The following is a 24,964-nucleotide window of genomic DNA, read 5'->3' on the forward strand; positions in this document are numbered from 1 at the left end:
CATGTGATTCATACTTAAACCACACTCATCAGCTCCGTTTTTCCATTCAGAATGTCAGCTTACTGAGGACACGGGGGTGTGTTTCATTCTCCCCCCCCCCTTTTTTTAGCATACCCATCTACCCATCTATCCACTCATCTAGTGTGGGAAGAATGCACATGCCATAGCACTTGTACGTAGTAGTCAAATGATAACCTGTAGGAGTCAGCTAGGGAATTGAACTCAGGTCACAAGGCTTGGTAGCAGGCACTTTTACCCAGTAAGCCATCTTGACAGCCCAAGGGGTTCTGTTTCATTCACTACTGGGCCCCGACTATGGGATGCCACATATATAGCATATATAAGAAATTCTATATGCATAAAAAATGAATGGGTGGCAATTTGTTCACTGAGCCACTTGTAAAGTTTCAGTCATACAAGGAACCCTTGTTCTCAAGATAATTACCAAGAATTGTTGACACAATTCATGTGGAGATGTTCCTGAGACTGTAAGGGTGCCAAAGACTAGGGTTGCTTAAATATTTAGCCACATCTCAGGCATAGTAACGAGTTCCAATCTCAGTTTGAGAACGAGGCTGGTTTGAATCTCAGGTCATGTCACCATAGCCCATCCACTGGACAGATCAACAGTCTTTGTAAGGAAACCAGGGTCAGACTCAGCTCAAGTAAGCATGGAACCCACTTGCGTGGTCCCGCCTGAGTCTCTACTAAAGAACAAAAGAGGAACATCAAACCTACTCCAGTGTTACTCTTCCTGTATATACCGCTGGCCAGTGACCGAGAAAAGGACCAATCACTACTCTCAAATTCACTGGCTGAAATAAAGTCCATCAGCTTCCTGTTGATGGTGAGAGGAGAGGAGACAGAGACTCAACTCTGCTGAGGTCACATTCACACTCTGCTGGAAACAGTGACAACTATGGAGTATAGGTGGGAAGAGTTTAAAGAAAGAAAAGAGACACATATCCCATGTAGAAAGCAATACAAAGGGATTATATAAATTTATTTCTCATTTAAAGATTACTTTAGAAAAAAATCCCCACTTTCAATATTGATCCCATCTCACGGGTTTTTAAAAAGTGATTAAAAAGGACAAGGACTCCCCACGACATACAATCCAGGTCTGCTCCATATTTACAGATGACCAATCAGGAGAACAGCCAGGTTGGCTAAAAGTTAACATTACTTCGAACAACCCAAATATTCCGTGCATGGCAAAGAACACCAACAACTCTGCAGGCCCTGGTGCCATATTCCCTTCGCTGCATCAAGAGAAAGGGAGAAAAACCTTCCAGTGTTTTTAATTATTCCTTAGCCTCCCTATTTAATCAAGTTGGAGTGGACAGTTTCCCTTTGGCATGAAATCGAAGCACTGCGTACACAACCTAAACCAGCTTACTATTGAATATTTGGTTCCTCTCCTCCCTTTAGCAAATAAATGCATGGCAGAGTCCACACTGAGCTCTCAGTGGAGTGGAGAACCGAATAGTCCTCTGAAGTGGTCAACCGGATATGTGACGAGCCTCGGGCGGTCATCTGAGCACACAATGCTTGCACAGGGAGTGATTCAATTCTGTATCCTTATGCGGTCAAGCTGAGATTGACGCCAGGTAGATTATTACCGCTGTGGCAAGTCCGTGGTCATCGTCTACTCTTCCAGGTAGCCGATGTTTTTCAAAGCAAAAACCGTTTTTTTTTTTTTTTTCTCTGTGTAAAAATCCCTTCAGTTCTTTAGTGACCAGAGTTAGCCTCGGGAAGAAACCGCTAGGCAAGTATTTCGTACCTCGAATTTGCATAGGCACCCAGCTGTGTGCATGATCCTCCAACTCCTCTCTACCAAGAACAGGAGGGAGGGGTTTATTGTACACAGAAAGCCTTAACATATTAACATAAACACATCACTAAAGGTAACTGACAACATGCCCTATGGGAAAAGTTCCCTCCCACCCCCCCAAAAAAAACCTGTGTACATTTGGTAAGAATATAGCTCTGAAGAGAGAAAGGCACTTGAGTGGTTTTCTTCATTGGACCGAAAACCTTTGTATGGTCTGCAAAGACAGGAAATAATGTTCGCTAATCTCTTGGACTTTCACAGTATAAGATTGTAACAATAAATCTGGCCATTTAGAAAGCCTTTTTTTTTTTAACTTTTTCTCCTCCTTCAGAATTTAGCTCTTGGATAAGCTGTCCCCTGGACCCTTTTTATGTTTCCAAGGGATCCAAGTTGACTCCAGGCAGACAAAGGCACTTTGGGGAAAGTCTCATGACCCACAGGGGGCGGAGCTACTGGGTAAGGAAGCTGGGCCTCTTCTCTCCATAATGGCAGCAATGCTGTCTCGTCAAATGGTTGCTTGTCTTTTTTTTTAAATAAAGTGACAACCTAAGGCTCCAGTTATGAATGCAGCTCGATCTCTACCATAAATCTCTAGAAAATATCAATCTTATCAGTTATCTACTGTATGCTTATAATATCTAAAAATAAAAGTTTGATATAAATAAATGTCCTTTAGTGGCAGTTACTAAAAGACCAGCCCCCTGGCCTTCAGACAGCCATTGAAATTTAGCAATACAGACAGCAGCTAACTATGCCAACTGAGAAGAGTTAGTTTTGCAAAGTCCATTCGGTCTGTCTTTTGTACCTGGTCAGTGGACGGCAGTCATGGCCAAGGGTTCCTAAGATGTTGACACAAATGAACTGAATTTGGTCCGGAGCCAAGTGGCCCACATTTCCCAACAGTACAGAAAATCCTGCATGGGAACTAATTAAGGTCCAGTACCATTTCAAATAACCATGTGATGGAGCCAGGAAAAAGTGTACCAATACCAGAAACACAGAGATGAGAGACAGATTCCACAGGAGGGGCAACTAGACCGTGTAAAGTGCTGGAAGACCTCACTCATCATTTTAAAGCAGAAAATTATACCTTGATTATTTTTTTTTCCAAATCCCCAAACACCAAGACAGTTCAAGCCAACAGAAATAACTTCTAAGTTTTCTGGCATCCCAGATGTCAAAATTCTCCTTCATTATAGGTACCATGAAAAAAAAATCAGTGCATATGTAATATAGGTAAATAGAAAGAAACAAAGCCCTACCCTCATTTTGCAAATTCTGTCCAATTGCCAGTTTATAAAAGCATTTCTCCCTTTGGTGCTTTTATGGCAACGTGAGAACATGAGACACTTTTCTTTTTTTTTTTTTTTTTTTTTTTTTTTTTTTTTTGCCATGAAATGAAGTACGGGTACGAATTCAACACTTTGGTCCTGATACCAGACACTCCGAATGCCAAGGACAGGTGAGTGCAGTGAAAACTGTCCACAGATCGTGTCCACCTTTGCAAGATAGCAGGTGCGTGTCCAGAAGGTACCGCTACCAGCGGCCACTGACGCTGGCAATGTCTGAATGATACTGGCGAGGCAGCCTCCCACTGGCTCCGCCTTCCAGGAAGGAGGTGCATGATGCGTTTGGTGGTTCAAAAAGTTTTCTTCGGTTTTTACTTAGCTCTAGGGAAAGAATGAAAGAGAGAAAGGTCAGTGGAGAGATGCCCTGCCTAACGAGAGCACGTATCAGAGCTCCGAGGATGGGGGGGTAGTGGATTTTGTGGGGAAAGCCCCATTGGAGGCAGAAGGTAGACATTCTAGTTACTAGACAGCATCTCTGAACATCACACAGCCTGCTGTGTGAGAGGCACTTCCTGCTCACCTAGGAAACCAGGGCAAATGGTGTGTGTTATGGTTGTGAAACTCAGGGAGGTGTCATGCTCAGAAATCCCTAGCCATCTCAGACAGTATTGCAGGCCAAAATGTCAGAGGCATGGAGGCACATGTGTAGTTTTAACATGAGATGATAAATTACACACATACATACACACACAGACACACTCCATGTCAAACACAGGAAACATGAAGGCAAGTAAGTCAGACTTGGAGAGGGACTCCCATGCCAGAAGGCTACCCAGGAGAGAATTAAGCCACCACCCGACAATCACACCAACGCACCAAGCCTGTGCTTCCCAAATGGCAGCCAGTTAGCCACAAAGGAGAGCTCTGCACAAAAAAACCATCAACTTAGTAAAGATCTTACCCACTTAGGAAATTAATACTTAAAAACAATACTGAAATCTAAATTGTCAGGGGAAAAAAATAAAATAATCCTTCTTTGATGTCAAAGGATCCCGAGTACTTAGGAAACATATCTGATGATTTTCACATGGCGGTACGGAACCAAACAGGAAGGCACACAGCTAACCATTGCAAGCAGTATTTGATAGACCCTGGCGTCACCAGAAAACACAATAGGAAGCCATGCCAGGGGAACTGTGAGACAGGAGCTTAGGATTTCTCATAAGCAGCAAACATCAACCTCTCCAATTTGCTCAACTGTCCATAATCAGGAGGGCGTAAAACTTGCTTGACGTTGTCTATGTTCAGTGGACTTGGGCAGGAGATTCAACACCTCATATTTGCACAGGGCTCTGTTTCATACTACCCCCTCTATATGCATCATCTTTGGAATTCTGCAGTCATACTGTGAGCCATGGGAGCTGCAGGGAGTCTTTGGATGAGAGAGCAATTGGGTCTCTAATGAGTCGGAAGGGTAAGGACCACCAGTCAGCCATACTTCTGTCTGCTGAGTACTGGAAGGTACTCCACACACACTAACAGTTCCCCTGACTGTTTTCAGAATGTAAATGTCTGTACTGTAAGGGTCAAGTCAACCTTGGAGATACCTCTCTTTGTTAACACACTTGTTCTTAGAGAAAAGATAATATTGTTGCTTTAGAAGTGATGACAGATAACCTTAGAATTCCTTCATTTTGATAAAATTTTCCCTAAAGGGTAGATAACACCAGCATTCTCTACTACATAGATAAGAAAACTGGTTTTTCAAAAGTTGATGTCCTTTGCTGGCACACCAATGCAGTGCAGAGCTGAGTTCCAACCTGCCTGATGCAAGGGTCCAGCGAACACTACGTTTCATGACCATAGATAACTAGGACCCCCAATGGTAGTGGGAAATGTCCCCAGAGACATCACCACTTACGTGTGACCAGTGACAGAGCCTGAGTTTGTACTGCTGTAGACCCAGTCCATCCATGAATTATAATCGTTTGAAATCTGTGAGGAGGTAAGGCAGCGCTACGAACAGGGCACACACTGGCATACGTGACGTGGCTCTTGTTTCCATGTCGCTACAGAATATGGCACTCCTTCTAAGAAGCTGAATGGTTTGTAGTTTAAGGCCCACAAACACAGAACTTCAAAAGTCAGATTCAAGATGGGACCAAGTGGGCTTCAAGGCAAACTAAGAGAAGACCAACATCTTTGGTCTCCATTTTCCTCACAGGGATAAGTGAGGAACTCAGGGGTTTGTTCCCATATTACAGAGAAGAAAAAGTAAGGAAAGGGGGCGGACATTCTTCCCCAGCAGAGGAGTATGTGCCAGGGGCACATAAAACAGTGGGGAGCGATGAAGCAATTTTCAGTTGTTTTTTAAAGGTCCCATCAGCCAGCCATCTGAAAGATTACAACGATCATTAGGGGGATGGATAACAGGTCATTCACAAAGGTATAGTTTCTAAAAGTGTAAACCCATGTGAGGCTCAGAAAACAAAACAAAAAAGGAACAAACCTGCCTGAAACAGGTTGTCAGGTCAAGTCCTACTGATGATATTTTAGGGTCTTAGTCATTTTTAAGATTAAAAAACGAGAGCTCCTCTCTCTAGTCGCTTCTTTTGTCTCAGAAACCCTGAGGGGATAGTTTGTTTGTTTGTTTGTTTGTTTGTTTTTTGGAAAATACCAACCTTTTTTCTTTGAAATTCCAAGGTTCACAGAATCCTGGCAGCTCTCAGGATCTTGTTGCGGATCTGAACAGAGTCACAAACTAAAAGAATAGGTCGGGAGATGTTAGATCTACCTGACGCTGTGGCGGGAGGCTTTGTCAACAGGATGCTAATGTGCCTCTCACTGAGTCTGTCCAGCTAGCTAACCAGTTACTAAACTAGTCTCAGAATCTTCTGATTTAAAAGAAAAAAAAATCAGATCTATACTTGGATGCCTCTCTACATCTCAGGTTCATTTCCTATGGTTTTAAAATGGCAGACTTTCTGCCCCAAGATAAAACCTTGTACCAGAAGAACAACTCCCAGGACAAATTTAACAATCTGCACAGTTCTCCAAAGGAGTCTTGTGCGAATCATCTAACCAGAAGACAAGCAAGACTCTGGGCTGCCCAGCCATCCTACATCCATCTGGGGTAGAATACTTGGGGGTTGTGATCGGGAGTCTTTGTTGCCAGGTAAGCGGAATTGGGAGAGGCATCTTTTCGATGAAGCATATCTTGATGATAACATTACGACTTGCAAAGCAAGCGATTTGGTTCCAACAAATGCATTCAGCACAGTAAAGGCAAACCGCCCTCAAGTGAGAGATCAAAGACCCCGTGATGAGTGGAGCCATCCCTTGGCACCTAATTCCCTTTTTAAAGGCAAGAGAACTTGTGAGCCCATCAGGAGAAGCGGTCTCCAAAACATACACACTGACCTCCAAAGAACACACTAAAGAGGATGTGGTGGTTTGTATATGTTTGGTCCAGGGGGTGGCACTACTAGGAGGTGTGGCCTTGTAGGAAGAAATATGTCACTATGGGAGTGGTCTTTGAGACCCTCCACATGGGAGACAATCTTCTCCGAGCTGCCTTTGGATCAAGATATAGAACTCTCAGCTCCTCCAGCCCCACATGTCTGCCTGGATGCTGCCATGTTCCTGCCTTGATGATAATGGGCTGAACCTCTTCTGAACCTGTCAGCCCTAATTCCACGTTGTCCTTATAAGAGTTGCCTTGGTCATGGTGTCTGTTCACAACAATGGAAACCCTAAGATAGTGGACAATTAGAAAAACAGAGGATTCAAAACCCCATCTCTCTTACTCCACATTCTCCCACACCTAGACTGAGGGACATTGCCATATTCCAGAGGAGAGCTTCCTGAGACCCCAAACACCACCTGTGAAAGTGTTTGGGAGCTGTCCTCTGCGGCAAGGGCTGGGGTAGATTCGCTTAAAATCAACCAAAGACTGTGGGTGTATCTAACATGAGAGTCTTAAGAATAATGACTCCATGGTCTGGCTCTATGTAATCATGGTGAACAAAGCAATCTTATTACTAAGGCGGCCAAAGGAACAGATAAGGGTTTGGAACAGCCCGCTAAGAGCATTCACCGATTCTCTAGCTTTCTGTTTTCATCAAGCCTGGTGATGGATTTCATGAAAGGAGAGGTCTGGGAAATGGAAGGTGAGCCACACAGTCTCCACACCACAGTTCACATTCACGACAAGCCAAAACCAAGAGAGATTTGCAAACTGGCCCAGACTCAAGAATCAGGGACTGGGCCCAACAGAGCTGAAGCCTCCTCTCTGAACCCACTGTTCCCCTCTCACAGATTGTGATGAGCTCGTGACTAATCAGGAATTACATATCTACCTGTATACTGTTAATACAGGCTGGTGCCCCACTCCCACCCATGCCGGGAGGTGTGGAATCCTGAAGCTTATATACACAGACGCTACTGTGGAGGAGTCTAAGGCATAGACAAAGATTTCTTAGGAGCATGTGGGTCTGGTCATGCTGCTAAGTGAAATGACCAATCACTAAGGTTTTTGAATTGTATTTTCCAATCTGATTAGCAGACACTACCTAGAAAGGATATTCGCCAGCCGGATGCAACTGTTCTGTTCACACAGGCCCAGCCTGCAAAGTCACAGTCCCCTAGCAAAGAAAGCTGGGCTTCTGCCTTTATTTAGTGACACTGTCTTTTCAAGGGCCGGGCACACATGAACCTGACATTCAAAAGCACTGCTGGAAAGACTTCTTGCTCTCCTCTCTATGAACACTTTAGAGGCGCACTGACGTACGTGTGCACTGCCCTGACGTCACTGGTATGGTCCCCGGTGAGTGCGTACAGACCACCTGCTAAATGAATATGCAACAGCCCGCCCACAAGGCAGACTAGGGAAGCTGATACGAGTGCTCTTCTGCCTATGACTCAAATTCTTCTAAAACATTTGAAAAAGAATCATAAGGCATTAAGTCTGATAGTTCAGACAAGAAGCAACCATGAGGGCCCGGTTCCTCTCAGGCTGATGTCCCTGGCATTCAAGGGCATACGTGTTTGAACATGGCATCCAATCAAGAATAACCACTCACAAACTGAGCACCTTGTTTATCACAAGGGTTAAAAGAATCCAACTGCTCACCCTGTCTTATGTTCTGATACATCTTTTGTGAGGAATTCTATTAGAAGAAACAGTATCACTAAGGCAGACTTTCCGGCAGGGCCTTGTTTAGGTAGGAGGGTGTTCTCAGCATTAGTTACGTGTTGACAGGAGGAACTACGCCCCAACTGTATATTGTGCACCGTGGTATCAGAGGACTGAGTAGTTGATGGGCAGAACCCCCACCCCCCCCACCCCGTGCTGAGACCCCTAGCAGAGTGTTTTTCAGATTTTAAAATATGAATTCAACATATATTCACCTGAGATTGCCAGCAGCATTTTCCTTCGGGCACCAAAGGTGGTGATTCCCAGCTCCTTCAGATCCTGGTCTGTGAGGGTGAGGAATGTCTGAAGATCGATCTGTGGAAAACAGAAACAAGCTAAAGCCAGTCGGTTAAGTGTGCATCTATTTATCATCGTGCAGTCGACCCGTCTTTATATCAATTCGTTAACTCCATCTACTTCCTAATACCAATGGTGGTGGCACCAACCTGAGGGCCCAAAAAATTAGGCAATGGGTGGTGGGGACTGGAGAGATGGCTGGGCAGTTAAGAGCACTGGTTGCAGTCATAAGCGATGTGTAACAGGGTTCCAAAGGACCCTGATTACATTCCCAGCTCCTACATGGTGGCTCACAACTGTCTGTAATTGCAGTTCTATGGTAGCTGATGTCCAGCTCTGTCCTCTGAGGGTACTACACACACATGGTACACAGACATACATACATCCAGGAAAACACTCATACCCAGCAAATAACATCTCAAAAAAACAAAAACAAAAACAAAAAACAAACCAACAACCCACAAACAAAGCAAATAAAGAAATCGGTGAGTGAATGAACTGAAAATCATTGTTAGCAGGAGACAGAGTAAAAGCACAACTCGATTCTACCAAGATAAGCTGAGTCCTGAGCCTCTTGGCAGCTGTGCTTAAAACAAAACAACACAGATATTGTACCACATTTGTGACCTGATGAGGAAGAAGGGTATGGATCTGTCCAGGGGACAGAATGTTTGTCAGCTTTCGATTGTAGGAAGTTACCAATGGGAAGAATGTTAGCTTTTGGTTAAAGGAAGAAACCAAACTGTACACAAGATGATATCTCCCGTTGTTGTATAAGACCATGCATGAGAATCAAGTCCTTGGGTCACCAAACACAGCAGACTCTCTCAAGAATAATATAGGATTTGCTGTATAATAGCGCAGCTGTGTCCTGTGCCCTCAGCAACAAAGTACAAGAGAAAACAGCTCAAGGGCAGGGCTCTTATTTTGAAGGGAGCCTGCAGGACTAGAAAGATAACTGCAGTGAATTCAGATCCTATCTGCCCCATTACTAACGTCCAGCACTGGCAACAGGCGACAAAGTGCCCTGCAGGCTGCGGTTCATTTTGCTTATGACTGAAGATGTGAACGATAAGGCTCCAGGCTGACCTCAGGGGAGCTGTAAATACCCCAATCCCCTTGCATCCATATCCCAGTGCACTCTCTGGGTTAAAATGGGGAAGGATGGTTGGGGTACTTTTCTGTAAACCCCATTTTTCTACTTCTGTGTTACCACGCTATACCAAATAAGAAATGAAACCACATTTTCCTCGAACAAAGCTAAGTAAGGCCTGACCTAAAAGCCCAAAGGAAAGAACAACCACAGGTCAACGGAGCAGCTTCCTCCTGGAGGTCAATCACACCCACAACCCAAACAAATATGCCCAGGAAGGGAGATTTGATCTGGCCGACCTCTTGCTGCTGGAAGACATCTGTGTATTTGCCCAGGCCCAGCTTGCTGAAAAGCTCGGGGAGGTCGGAGCCTTTGAAGCAGCTGTTCAGGTTACAGCCATTGCTTCCCATCAGCGAGGAAATGCAGTCCATGTAGTTGCTGCTGCTTAGATAGTGCTCTCCTGGAAGGCAAAGGAGAGGCAGTCAGGGCCACGGGTGAAGGCGGTTTAATTGAAAGTCTCCATCACCAAGCATTTCAGGTTTCATCGTTCGGCTGAGCCGAGAGCTCAGGCTGGGGGAGCCTGGTAAGATAATCTGTTACCACAGGCTGAGCTGTACACCAAGGAGACGTTGCTGTTTACTGCTGTAGGGAGGCTCCTGCCATTCAGAGGTTACACTTGCGAGGCAGAAAATCTGTACTGGCGTCTCTGCACTTTATAATCATGTGCTGTGTTTTTTCCCTGAGCCTTTGCTCTTTATAGCAGGTTTGACGGGGAATCAAATGAAGAGCCGGAAGGGAACTCTGGGACATGGTAAAGGAACAGGAAGTGACCACAGGTCCAGGCTCCCTTTGGAGAGCAGGGTGGTTCTCTGACCCCCCACCCTGTGCCTCCTCTTCAGTCAGAGGAACTGTGTACCGCTACAGCACACACATTCCATTGCCTTGGAGAGTGCATCTGGGCATTAAATTGGACATCTCCCGAGTGAGTACCATCTGCAACAGCGAGGCTGAGGTGCCTGGGTTTCATTTATGACTCAGCAAATGTGTTTCTGAGGAAGACTGCTAACAGAGCAGTACACTGACAGCCTGGGCCAGGGGAAGTACCACAGAACCATACCAGACACCCAAGCACACTACTCCAGAGAGTCTTAGCATAGGTGTGAGGCTATGCTGGTCTACTGCCTATCTTGGTGAGGATCCAAATCCTCTCACAGCAAGGATGTGCCCCTAAGAGGGATTCTGAGAGAGAGAGAGAGAGAGACAGAGACAGAGACAGAGAGACAGAAACAGAGACAGACAGAGAGACAGGATGTTCCTCCAGGCCAGGCAGGTCCATGCAGGCCACTCCGAGGCTCTGTAGCAGGAAAACCTCAGAGTCTGCTTTGTATGTGATCGGTGTAGTCACCAATCACACCCTCCCGTTCCCCCATGCAAACCGAGCAGCTCTCTGCAACATCCCAAAGGCCAGTCATTCACTAACATTTCTTTTCCTTTTGAAAACAAGTGTTTTCTTAGGGGAGAAATATGAAGGGACCTAAAATAAGATCCTTGGGCCATCATTGGAAAGGAAGGCAGAAGCACCCACCACCACCACCAAAGGGTACTTCAAGGGTGCTACAAAGCCATGTCCTCGGAGCCCCTCAGCGGCCACTGCCCTTGAGTGTGTACGAGCTGACAGCAGAGTGATAGTGTAAATTGTGTCCAAGTGATGAACTTACCTTCCGGGAGAGCAAAGGGGGTGCTACCAAAATGTACACTTGAGCAAGTGGTATAAAGAGAAGACTGCTAAGAAGGAAGAGACTTTGAGGCTAAGACCCAGGGCATAAAGAAGAAGTGGCCACGCCCATGCCCTTTGTGAGCATTAAAGTATTACCTATACTGTAGATCTGGGCTGAGTAAAACATATCCTTAAAAATGTAAACAGATTTGAAAATAGAGACCCCAGTGGGAACTATTTATGATGGCCCATCACTGTGTGTGTGGATCGTCGGTATGTCCAGTACGTCCGTGTTAGCTGTTGACAGTTCCTCTGCTTTCTTTTTAAACCCGACTCATACTTTTACAGTTTCCTGGGGAAAGCAAGACAACTGAGCCCCATTATCCCCCATCCCCATCCCCCTTTTTTGTTTTGTTTTGTTTTTGTCACAAACTCATCTTAAACCTAACTTTTAATTCAACAACTTAGTACCATCAGTGTAAGTATCTAATGTTAGCAGAAGGAAAGGAGAAACTCAAAGCCATCCTACACTGGGCTACAAGGCAAATACCCACCCCCATCCCAAGCCCTGTGTGGAATAGCAGCCCGCCTCTGAGCTGACTGCACTGTAGGTCATTAGAGAATCAGACAGTAGCTGATGGAGTCTCCAGCTACAAATGGTTCAGTGGGGAGACTTGGCCTGACTGACCTCTCTTTCTGATTTGGACTTGGTAAAGATCAGGACCCATCTTCAACTTGGATACACCTGACAATCCAGCCACCCTGATTAACTACAACTTCGAGGGCTATGAGGCCCACTGCACTCAGCTGTGATTCCTTCAGATATCTCATGCTACATTTTTTAGAATTCCCAATTTGCCAAGAACCCAGAATAAGAAGGCATTATCAACACACTTCATGGTCATCGTGCCATCTTTTGTCTGGTTACCCATTTCTACCACCTAGAAGGGTGGATGCCTTTACAGATTAAAACAACCCCACTCCGTCTCAGCCATATCTGCTTGGGCAGAATGCCCGTGATTTGGAGTGATTTTTTTCTGTTTATGCTAAGCCATCTTGTCCAAACAAGATCTGCATAATGACAAAACCAGCTGATAGGCCAATGTTCACTGGGGAAATCCCATAAGATATCACCCCATAGCTGAAGAGCTACAGGAAACCAACCCATGGCTACTGAGAGAGGAAGTCATGGGAGGGAGGGGAGAAAATGGTGTAGCTACAGTACTCATGTACAACATTCCAAAATTTAAAATTTAAGAGCCCAATTTTCACCTTTAATAGTGAGCTTTCCTTCAGTTGTCCAATGTGCTACTTTGATCATACTTTACTCAAGCACTTTCACAGGTGGAGGCGTATGAGTGTGCAAAGGCTTGCATGATTATCTCCACAGATGTCTACAGAATGTGTTCCTGCTAAATGTGAGGCGCGGCCTGGTGCATGGTACTCAGTAAGCATTCCTAGGTATCACAGACTCACAGATCTCAAATCCTACAGGGTAGGTCGGTCAGTAAATGATGGCATTTGGGGATGGCGCGTGTTAGAGTATATGCCAGTACAAAACCCACTGAGAGGAGGGAACTGAGCGCCCTTGACAGGGAGGAATCAGGAAGTCTTTGGAAAGACGCTGCACACACATGACTCTCACCAAGCCCTTCACACCTCGGGAGTGAGCTGCCTACACCTGGCCCCCTCAGGAAAGGCGTCTAGGCCGATGCCTGAAAGCGTAACCGGAAATCGGGCTCACTTGATTTGTTCTGCTTGCGCTTGGGGCTGCCGATTGGTGCTGAGAATTCATTGTGACCCATGGGGCCTATTCCATTCCGGTCTCTCCAGTTGTCTGACTCGCTTCCACTTGCCAGGTGCTCACGACTGCTGGACCTTGAGAGGGACAATGAGGAGCCCTGGAAAGAGTCCAAGCCAGGGAAGGAAGAGTTCAACAAAGTGGACGTCCCAGAGTGGGAGGGAGAAATGGATAAAATAAATGCAGACGATGCCAACACAATGTCTTTTTTTGCCAGCAACTGGGGCACACCCATTCTCAGGAAGATATCAAAGACAAACATATACAGTGTAAGGTCCTCACCAACGGGACCTGACTATGCAGATGCCCACAGAGTCCCCAGTGAAAAGAATCCTTCTTATAGTTTCAAACTGTCATGGTTGAGTGTGGTGGTTTGAATATGCTTGGCCCAGGGAGTGTGGCCTTGTTGGAAGAAGTGTGTCACTGTAGGGGTGGGCTTTGAGAAACCTTCCTCCTAGCTGCCTGGAAACCAGTCTTCTTCTGTTTGCCTTCAGAACAAGATGTAGAATTCTCAGCTCCTTCTTCAGTGCCAGGCCTGCCTGGATGATGCCACGCTTCCTGCCATGATGATAATGGACTGAACCTCAGAACTAGTAAGACAGCTCCAATTAAATGGTGTCCTTTATGAATTGCCTTGGTCATGGTATCTCTTCACATTGCTAGTCTTACTGCCTCCCTCTGTAATCCAGCACATAAAACAAGGCTAATGTCTTAGGGTTTTACTGCTGTGAGCAGACACCATGACCAAGGCAACTCTTACAAGAACAACATTTCATTGGGGCTGGCTTACAGGTGCAGAGGTTCAGTCCATTATCCTCAAGCATGACAGCGTCTAGGCAGGCATGGTGCAGGCAGAGCTGAGAGTTCTACATCATCATCTGAAGGCTGCAATGAGGAGACTGACTTCCAGGCAGCTAGGATTGGGGGGGAGGGCCTTAAAGCCCACACCCATAGTGACACACCTACTCCAACAAGGCTATACCTCCAAATAGTGCCACCCCCTGGACCAGGCATATTCAAACCACGACAGCTAGTATTTTTAAGCACCAAATCAGAAACAATCTATGCTTCCATGTACATTCTTGAACTTCTGCTATACTTAACTAGAGGCAGAGGTGCTTCTTCGACTGTGAGCATGGGTTGGCCTTGATGGAACCTCATCTCAGATGCCCCAGAGCCTTCTGCTCTGAGACCTCTCCAGTGAGTTCTGATGTTAGAACAGCCAAGCCAGTTATCCTTGGACTCGATGCTCTTTCCCAAGATCCTGTGAGATCGGCCCTATTTTGTCACCTACATTTCCCAGCATGCTGTCATCTGTTCCTAAGGTTCGAGCAGCCTCCATGGCAGGACTAGGACTCTGACTGCCCTCTGCCTCCTTGCTCTTGTTGTTTCTCTCCTACCAGAAGGCAATACTGTCTAAAGCTGCACACTCACGTGTGTCTCGTGGTGCCCCACAGGATGGTCTCAGGGATGCTGAGTCACACTCAAAGATTCCCTTTCCTGCATCAGTGAGGATACTTTTGCTGGTTTAAATCAACCCTACAGGGAAATTATGGTTTCTAAAGATAGGGAAAAAAAAATCCCTAGATCTTACAGTGAAAATATCTTTCATATCCTAAACCAAGATAAATCCAGAGTAGCAAGGGCCAACATCCACTGAATTCTGGCAAAGGCTGCAGCCCTGAGGAGCGGCTAGCATCCTATAGCTTGACATCTGAGTGTCCTTCACCACTCGCCTGGCAGACAGATCCAAGTCAAATGATTTCCAAAGATGGTGGCCCCTGCTCTTCCAGTAGCAGATCTAAAATATCCACTGGGCGGTTCACGTGCACACTGAGCTTTGTGAGAGGAAACATTATCAGACCTGTCTTCCTTACTTAGTCTTGGGGAAGTTGAAAACCACTCGTGGTTCCCAACTCATACTTTGGTTTGCTTTGGAGAATATGTGACCCCTGCGCTTCTGAGAGGTAGACGGGGCAGAAGGAAAATGGGAAAAATCCCAAATGCCTTTGAGGCTCAGTTCAAAGCTACCTTGTTTGTTTTTTTGATGATCCACTAATAACACCAAGCAGGCAGGGAAAAGGAAAGGTGGAAAGTGCCTGCCTCTCATCTAAAGAACTTTTAGGGAGGACGGGGTAATTACTTAGCTGTGTGAAAACTTGAAGAATTGCTCAACCCCAGCTTTTCAATAGTTCAGAGCCCAGAACTCAAAGTATCTAATTCTTACACCAAGCAAGCTTCCTGCAGTATGGAGCTGAGGCACGTGGCACACAGTGGGCTAGGTAGCTTTAGGCCACTGGGACAGCAGCAGCCAAGGCTGTTGCAGCTCACATGCTACCATCCATGTTCTCTTTGCTTTTTTTTTTTATAATAAGAGTAAAAAATAAAGAAGGCGAGGGTGGTTCTAGTCACTCTACAATTTAAACATGGCAGACATCTGTATACTGTATCTATCCTATCTACCTATCTATCCATCTATATCTCCCCACCTCCTATCTATCTATCTATCTATCTATCTATCTATCTATCTATCTATCTATAATCTAGCCTATCTATCCATCCATCCATCCGTTTATCTCTCCCCATCTCTCTATCCATCCATCTCTTGTCTATCCATCCATCCATCTACCCATCCACCTATCACCCACACACCCACTCATCCCTCCCTCTCTCCTCCATCCCTTCCCCCTCACTCTCTCATTCTCCCAATAGGAACTGCCCTCTATTGTTTCTTAGATCTTTCCCCACAGCCTTCATCCATGGAAGCCAGCCTGAATCTTTCCTGTTTTTAATCCTTTTGAGCTAGGAGAGAAAAGCAGAAGCTTGTGGAACTGCTGCCACAGATGACTCAGTAATGTTGCATGGGGGTCCTCTCTCTCTATGAAGAAAGACCTGGCACTGAAGCAAGTCCAGAGCATCACTCCTAAGGAAATCCAGTGTCTACCTCTCTTGGCTTTCAGAGAGGCAATGGAAAGAAGCAGATGCCGTGGGGCTTCTCTGTGTCTCACTGTCACTGCCTGCACAATTGGACTGACTGACATCAGCCAGGGAAGTAGAGTAGGCTAGCCCAAGTCAGTCAAAACAACAACAAAGACACAGGAGAAGTTTGGCTACTAGACAGTGGCCCTGTACATTTCCACCCCCAGAAAGTCATCTGTCTGACCCTGGGTAAGTGCAAGAGTGAAGAACATTTCAAGGTCCCTTGTTTGTGTTGTCCAAAAACATCATTAGTGTTTCAGCACTAAACACTCCTTATGGCAGTGTTTCCTTGGATCATTGGCATCAACTGTAGCTCATATCCAAAACACATCCAAGCCAGGCTGTCCCTGTGACCACATGAGATCTTGGAGAACTTGACAAAAAGGTTCTTCTTCCAAGTGATTAAAAATTATGTATCAGTTTGTGTGTGTGTGTGTGTGTGTGTGTGTGTGAGAGAGAGAGAGAGAGAGAGAGAGAGAGAGAGAGAGAGAGAGAAAGAACAGAAACAGAGAGAGATCCATGTCACATGGCTCTACCTCAGTTCATCTTTCCCCGTGCACTCCTGGAGTTTGCTCATTAAGGAGATGCTCTAGTCCGTTCTGTGAAACGAGGTCAAGTCTTTCTCTCACATTTACTGGCCTATGTCTTGATGAAGACACACCCACTCTGGGAGCGTCTTTTTGAACTAGAAGTTTGTGGGGACTGCACGAAATTATCCATGAACACACACCACATAAAGCACAGAAGTAGTAAGCGAATCAAGGGCAAGGTCACTACCACTGATCTCTTCAGTGCCCACGAAACACCCTGAAACTGTCACGTTGGACACAAAAAGCACGAACAACTTGAATGGCTATTCCCTTCCTCCAGCGAGGAAGACAATCTCTTCCCTCAGAAGCCTGGCTTTTCCTATCGACACAGTTCTCCAGTAGAACCCATGGCAGCTTCCTACTATGACTAGGTACCCGACAACGCAACCCCAAAGTAAACGCAAGCTGATGAGAATCACGGAGCCTCACAAAATCTATATACACAACAGGTGAAATTTTATCAGTCACTACAAGTTCTACCCCTGACCTCTGTTGTTGTGCATAATTCCCAACCTGCTATTGTCAGGCTCCGAGTGGGGAAGTGAAGGGCATTTCTAAAGTCAAATGTCTCATTTCAGAACCTACAGCATGGGGGTTGACAACCCCACACTCTACTCTGCGGCAAGTAGAGGCAAGGGAGGCGGACTACTGGACTACTGACTGCAGGGTGTGGGCCAAGTCTCATTGTTACCTTAATTCTTCTGCTAACAAAAGAGGATGCTATTTCCTCTCAGAGCCCTAGTATCGTGAGGGGGAGCGGACACCTACAGCCCCAAAGTGCAGGCATAATGGTCCCCATATCCCTGCTTCTGAAGATCTTAAATAGAGCCTGCCTGCCTGGTGGCTACTGTAACCCGCCCCCCCCCCCACAATGGAATTCCCCAGGGGACGGGCAGGGGACTATTCAATAATGCTTTCTTCTTCTCTTGCTCAAGAAAGAGAGAAAGAAAAAAAAAGTCAAAGTATTTGCTTTTGCCCTGTATGCCGCAACAATCTTACTACAAAGAAGTCAGTGGAGAAAGGAACTCCATCTCCAAATGCTACTATTAGAGTAACAATTCTGAAGCCCACAGCCAGCACACTGGAAGCCAGCGGGGCTGACAGAGACTGATGGTGCTGTTTAATCATTCTTACCCACCCACGGCCTACAATCTCCCAGCTTGTCTGTGTGCAAGTTGGCCAGACCCCCACTCCTCAAGGCCAAAGTCTGACATTCTCAGAAGGACAGGGTCTGCTCAGAGTCACGTGAAGCCTGGCCAGGAGGATGGAGTTTGGGGGACCTTCCCCCGAAAGAATGCCAGATTGCAACCTCGCCGTGGAGCTGTGCAGCCAACATCTGGGAAACATAAGAATGTTGGAACCACTGCTTGAGATGCTTCCTGCCGAGCTCCTGGCATATCTTAACATACTGAAGTTAACTCAGATTTGAAAATCTGTTTTTATTGAATACTTGCCTTTTCCCCTCTGGTGGCTTGATAGTGATACTCTGGGACAAAAGGACTCTTTGTGAGCTTTTATGAAACACTGCAGCTGCTCTTTGCTTGATCTTAACCCCACTTTATCATGTAGGATACCCTCCATCCAACAAAAACTTACTCCCAAATTTAAATGTCCATCGAAAATATAGATTAACAACTTGGAAGGGAGAGAAAAGTCTACAGTGTAAGAGTACATCCATTTTTAGACGAGTTCACGAAAATAGAGAGGGAGCCAAGCCAGTCTATCCCTATGACCATAAAGAGCCAGGGACAGGATGAAGCTAGCTGTTCTGGGAAAAGATGTACCTCATAGGCAGTGGTCATCGTGGGCTTATAGGATACGTGGTTGGCTCTTCTCAATTCCTTAATGGTTTCTGCCGGCATGGACTTTGAGAATCCCAGGCCACTCCACGTATTCGTAGGTGTTCTGATCTCAGTCACCACTGGCTTCTTTAACATGGCTTGGAAAACAGAATAGAAAGCAGGTGTGTGTTTAATGTAATTCTGAGGGGGAACAAGGTTTCTTCAATCTATGAAAAAGTTACAGCTTAATATTATTCCTTAACATGAAATGCCTAAGAATAAAACATTTTATCCAATGAAAAATAAATGTGGAAAGGCCTGCAGGATTCCTTAATTAGGCTCATGTATCTCACAAGATACATTTTACTTCGGCAGAATCCATGCATCATGAACTCAAATGTTTTGGGTTTCTTGTTATAAACACCCGTTTTTTGTTTTTTTTTTTTTTCAAAACACTTGGAGAACTTTAAAATGAAGGGGTACTGAAATACTGGGTAGGAAACACTGCTTGGTCACTTACCTTTGGTGGCTAATAGTTTCTTCTGCTCATAATCAAATGCCTGAAAAAGAAACACAGAGAGAATGAATAATGGCTTTGTCACCATTTTCCAGAGCATCCTACCAATAATTCCTGACTCTGCTTGACCTATCAGCTAAGCTCTGCATCATGGGACCACAAACATACAACACAAGTGTGATGAACTTAAACACTCCTTCAAAACCAACTGAAATAATCTACTTTTGTCTAACTTGACATCAGTGGTGAGAGTAGGGAATTTCCCTACATAATTAAAGTAAATTCTCATTTATTAAGAGTATCTTCCACATCAGGACTACTGTTTGCAAACATGAAGAGCCTAATAGTTGCACAAGCATCAAAGGAATATGTCACAAAATGGCCGCAAGCAACGGTTGTCTCTCCCTCTGTCTCAGTATCCTTCTTTACATAGGTAAGCAAGATGGTTACTGGGATGATACTAATATCACACAGGAAGTTAATGATGGCGTAAGATTAAACCTATATACCCTGGTACTGCACAGACCAAAGGACCACAGGTCCATGCTAAGAACATTAAACAGCTAACTAGGAAGAAACCAGGACGACAGGCCTTTCTGAAGCAAGCTATGCCAGCATGGTTACATCCCAGATGCTAACCCATTCCCACCTCCCCAGTCTAGAGAACAGATAAGACTTGATTTAAAGACCTACCAGGAAGATCAAGAACCTACTGGCAAGAGCTCTTTGGCTCGTCTCCCAGAAGTCTGTACTAGCATATATAAGGTTCCCAGGTTATCATAGTCTGGAATGGAACACGGAAGAGGGTGCAAAGAGCTAAGAATAACCTTGGGCCAGATGATAAACAGCAGCGGCCCAGCACACACGGTAGCATTATAAATATGGTGGTACCTCCGAGAGCCTGGTTTTTAGATGACACTATTTTATGACATTGGGGGGTGGACAACTTAAAATTGAACTGGAAGTTAAAAATCAAGTTTAATTCTTAGGGGCAAGGTGAAGGAAAACACAGAGGATCTACTACTTAAAGACTGTGCTGAGCTCTGTGAAGGATACAATGTTTCAGACCTTGTCTGGAGCCTAAACAACTGGGAGTCTCTGGAGGACAAAGAAGAGAGATGTGTGAAAACTGAGTGCTAGAGAGGCCATTGCCTTAGGGTGATGGAGAGATGGCTATTGTCTTCAGCCATAGATAGAGGCAGGTTTTCAGTATGCCAGAGCTTACTAGGGATTCTCACGGATTTCCTGGTAATTTTGGAGCCAGATTTCCACTAATGGCATAAACACATCTTATTAAGAGAGTCATTGTGAGAATACTGGTCTCCAACCTACACAAATGGACCATAGAACTTACTCATGGGATCCAAATATGAGAACAATGAAGATAGTAACCATGAGATGGCGCAAGGGTCATAAAGGGAACTTGGTTGTTGTTGGTTTTTTTTTTTTTAAACATTGATATATTGAGAAAGCTTTGTATTCTGTCCACCTCAATAGTCAAGAAGATGTTCAAATGCAATGGATTTAAAAGGAAAAACCAAAACAAAACAGGAGGATTCATTCACACACTGGAATGAAAGTAGTGTTGCTTAATTCTATGAATTAACTTAACACAGCAGGTTGGTTATTTATTTGTTTTTATTTCTAGGGTTTTGTGAAGGTTTTAGAGGTGGCAGGGCTGAAGAGAGAGAATTCATTACCAGGCAGGTGCTCCTTCCCAGTAATGCTGTGCAGAAAGGAAAATGTTTATGTGTGTTACCCACAAAGCACTAAATCTTTGCCTCTCACATATGATCTATGTGAAGATGAGATACCAAGTCTCCTGCTTTGAGTCACGCTATGAAAATGGTGATCAGGCAGGGCGGGCTGGAGGAAAGCTGTCTGAAGCCACCATGAACATTTAAGCCACACGGTTGTCATCAACTTCCACAGAACTCAAATTCCACACTCATTCTTCTCATAACCGTTTTTGAAACGGCAAGAAGTCTACTCTCTCTATTTCCAAGGCTACAGAAGAAAATCATATCTACTAATCCAGGAGGCACACCATCTCTTACATGTCTCTAATGCTTCTCGTAACCGACGAGCATCGTTTGCTTCAGATGTAGCCACACAAATCGCCATTTTTACTAGTGTGAAGAATCACTTTTCCTTCATCTAAATCCTGCATTTCGTTCTTAACGCTCACAGCAAAACCCAATCTGAACTCCTGCATATCTGTTTGAGTGTCACACTGACCAGGAAGCAGAGGGACAGGCTAGCTTCTGCAAAGCTGAACACTCTTTTTCCTCCATACCCAGCCCGGCGCCTGCCCTCGGAAGACTGCTGTTGCACCTACGTTACCTGCATGTGGACATATGTTGGCTGCGAGGCTAGGCGGGCCCTCTCCGAGTTCTGCTGGGCAGCTGCTGCCCTCTCAGCTGCACGTTCGCTCCCCGGGGCCTTCTTGTCAGCAAGAGGACTTTCTGTGGCACTCAGTTCAGGGTCTGAGAGTAATCTGTCAGTGCTGCTGTGAAAGAGAGTTGGGAATTCACTGCTCCACCTCACATGCTGACAAGACTGCATGGTTCCTCTGTGCCTGTTCATTGTGTGTGCTTCAGCCTCACCTGCCTTCATATGTCATTCAGTCACCGATCAATGCCACAGCATGGCAACACTGAGACAAAGGTGTTGCTGTCTCCCTACTAAACACATGAGGAAGGACCTTATCCATGGTTCCTGCTCTAGGGTGACTCTGGGTCTCAAACTATAGGTTAAAACTGCATAGCAGTATGAAGGCACCTACATTATAGGCAGTCCACATGGTATTCTGCTTGTGGTACACGAGGAATAGATACATGGATAAGATTTCTGATGTTGGTACATCAACCAGACACCAAGGGGTTATGCAAAATTGGAGCACAGCCTGAACAAGCCAGAAGGTAGACAGATGACAGATACTGCATGCACAGGGTGCATGTGACACTGGTTAAGAGGAAAAATAGCAAGCTTGTGATGTATGGAGATGCACCTCAAGTTAAAAAAATGGGGGGGGGCTGGTTTGCTGACTTGTTCAATTATAACCAATTACCTCCCCTGTTCCTATGTCAGAAGACAAGACATGAGCAATAAGTTTTGCCTGACACATGTTGACATCTGGAAATGAGGGAGCCTTTCAAATTTCCCAGGGTCAAAGGCCCAGAGAGCAGCAACCCAGGGAGCAGAATGCAAAGGAAGGGGTCCAGGATCAAATCAGCCCCAGTGAGGCAGGACTGGTCCAGCTAAGAGAATCATTAGAGCTAAAGAAAGGGCAGGCCACATTGATGAAAGGGCAAGGAGACAGAGCAGGAGGCCAGGGCTCCATCCAGGTGAGAGAAAAGGAAAAGATTCAGAAGGCAGAGAAACCAAAATGGCGGGCATAGGCTTTAAGGGATTCAAGAGGCAGCAGGAAGCAGATCACTTCAGGAACATACACTGAAGAATGACCTTGTGGGGGAATCAGTGGACAAAAAGGTAAGGCAGAGCTGGGGTTTAATAAGAGATGGAGGAAGTAAATATATACATGCCAATGTTTGCATAAAGACTGTCCTTAGAGATGGTGAGGAGCTAAGAAGACAGAAGAGGAAATGGAGTAGTCGGCAGGTAGGAAACCCTTTACTCTGTAAGAGGATAAGAATAATAAACAAACAAACAAACAAATAAAGGCAATCTCAGGATAGCACAGTGGAAACTGATATGCCCAGAGGAGTTCTAGCTAATAAAACTCAAGGGTGGATCCAAAAGTTTACAAGTCTGCAGCTGCCTGCACTGGAGAGAAGGAAACTAAAGTTTAAGAATCCACCTCAATACCAGGTAAGGTGGATTTGTGCCTGGAAAAAACATCTAACGCAAAAGCCAGAGGCTAAAAGTAGCCCCTACCCATTGCTGAATCACAGAGACAATGTGTAAGCTTCAGAGCAAAAAGGGTTTTTTTAAGGACACATGCTAACAATGAAGTCGGGGGACGCTTATAAAAATGGGCAAGGGTGAACACAGGTTATTCCTTGAGTCTTTGAAAGATAATGGTGAGGGGGGATTGCAAAGCCTATGATACTCTCCAGCCTGACTTGAGTTAGGGTCTTAGCCAAGGAGCTCAAAGCAAACTCCCCCTCCATCATTCCCCGCCAGCGGGATAAGCATACATACTGGAGGTGCGAGTTCTTCGTGCCCTGCAGTAGCTCAACCGTCTGCCGCTTGGCACAGGAGACCTTGGAGGCACCCAGCATCTGCTTCAAGTCGCCAGCGTTTCCGGAATGGGAGGGACTTCGAGGCATGCCCACTTCAACAAAGGCATCATTGCAGCCTGGGTCAGGGTTGCGAGGGGCGGGGGGACGTTGGGGGAAAGAGGAGCCAAATGTAAATATCACCTTAGAGATGCCATAGAGAAAATCAAAAAGTCTGTCTCATCAAGACCCAGTTCTACAGAGGCCTCACAATGTTCTCAGCCGCAAAAACGGCACACAGCAGCAAGCTCAGGCTGTCTCCAGAACTCAACCTCAAGGGAAGACCTGGTGTTTCCTGACGATTATTTGGAATAAGAGATGTGTGTGTGTGTGTGTGTGTGTGTACACATATATACATATATACATACATATATGTGTGTGTATATGTGCGAATGTGTGTGTATACACATATATATATACATATATATATACACACACACATATATGTGTGTGTGTATGTTGTTTTCTTGGCTTCCATTCCCTCTCCTTGTTTTCCCCTTTCCCTCTCCCAGTACAGAGGTTTACACAGGGCTTTGGGCACACTAGACAAATATGTCTACCGCAAGCTATATCCTCAACCCCAAATGTAGTCCTTTCTTTCCTCCCCAGTGCTAGGGACTAACTTCTACGCAAACAGTCATTGCGCTGGTGTGACACAATAATGGAACAGTGGTATATCTGTGGAAAGTGCCCTTCAGTTCTTCATTCACCGTGTTCTTTGGAATTTCAGTCAAGACCTTGACTCTTCGTGGTTGAGGGAGGCAGAGTCAGCAGGGATGAGTAGAAACCAACTCAGAATCCCTGCGATCTCCGGGAGCTGGGGGGCGGGGCTTCACCCAAGCTACAAGCCAGTCTGAGGCAGAAAGTCCCAGCTCCTTACCTTCCACCGAGTTTGATTTAGGAGACGCCTGTTCGGGCCCAGCTGTCTGCATGGATGGATCACCATGATTCGAACTCAGCACCTTTTCCCCAAGCGATGAAGTAGACAGCGGACCGTATTTCATGTTTGCAGGCTGAAATCATAAATAAAATAAAAATACAACTGAGAAAATGGGTTTCAAGTAGCTTCTCATTTGCCAAAAGCACAGAACATCCCCCCTCCCCCACCCTCCACCCCCTGAATCTCACAAGGTGTTACCTGCACATGTCCATTTATAGACGCAGAGATGTTTTTGCCTTCTGTCTGCATGCTATTGATGTGAACATCAACAGGAGTCAAGCCAGGTGGGGGAGATGGAGCCGTGTGCCCGTATGTGGGCACTCCAGACAGCAAAATATTGGTTAATGTGGCCTGGGCAGTAGAGGGAAGCATAAGGTGTGGTATCGTCGAGAAACCTGGAATGATTCAGGAAGACAGGTGTTAGGAGGGAACAGCCTAGAAGCAACTGTTACATTTAATAACAATAAGAAACTTTTTCCCCCCTGTGAGTTCAGAATAATTTGACATCTCTGTAAATAGATTGAACATTAATATAGAAACCATAGCAGAGGCTTAGGAGATAGCTTCCAGGCTGGGTAAGGGCTCCTGCTTCTATGTCTGATGCTCTGAGTTTGATACCCAGGACCCATGTACTGGAAAGAACTCAGTGGCTGCAAGTTGCCCTTTGACCTCAACACACACACAAATACAG

The 24,964-nt window shown here is 45.5% G+C and overlaps 1 protein-coding gene across 5 annotated transcripts in view; it reads right to left on the bottom strand.

Moving 5' to 3' along the window:
* Positions 1–587: 587 nt before the first annotated feature.
* Bicc1 (BicC family RNA binding protein 1) overlaps positions 588–24,964 on the bottom strand; it is a 219,437-nt gene continuing 195,060 nt past the window's right edge. For 3 of the 5 annotated variants that reach the window (XM_029482953.1, XM_029482955.1, XM_029482956.1), the window contains 10 exons: positions 24,472–24,668; positions 24,214–24,346; positions 23,257–23,413; positions 21,436–21,601; positions 19,096–19,135; positions 18,579–18,733; positions 13,169–13,325; positions 10,007–10,167; positions 8,533–8,632; positions 3,232–3,504 (listed from right to left, as the gene is read on the bottom strand). In XM_029482953.1, the coding sequence (XP_029338813.1) occupies positions 3,371–3,504; positions 8,533–8,632; positions 10,007–10,167; positions 13,169–13,325; positions 18,579–18,733; positions 19,096–19,135; positions 21,436–21,601; positions 23,257–23,413; positions 24,214–24,346; positions 24,472–24,668 (1,400 nt within the window). In that variant the 3' untranslated portion in view covers positions 3,232–3,370. Of the gene's footprint in view, positions 3,505–5,804; positions 5,885–8,532; positions 8,633–10,006; positions 10,168–13,168; positions 13,326–18,578; positions 18,734–19,095; positions 19,136–21,435; positions 21,602–23,256; positions 23,414–24,213; positions 24,347–24,471; positions 24,669–24,964 lie in introns of all 5 variants that reach the window. The other 2 variants (XM_029482954.1, XM_021173984.2) reach the window with 2 other exon arrangements.

Source organism: Mus caroli, chromosome 10, assembly GCF_900094665.2.
Source record: "Mus caroli chromosome 10, CAROLI_EIJ_v1.1, whole genome shotgun sequence".
Taxonomy (NCBI): Eukaryota; Metazoa; Chordata; class Mammalia; order Rodentia; family Muridae; genus Mus; species Mus caroli.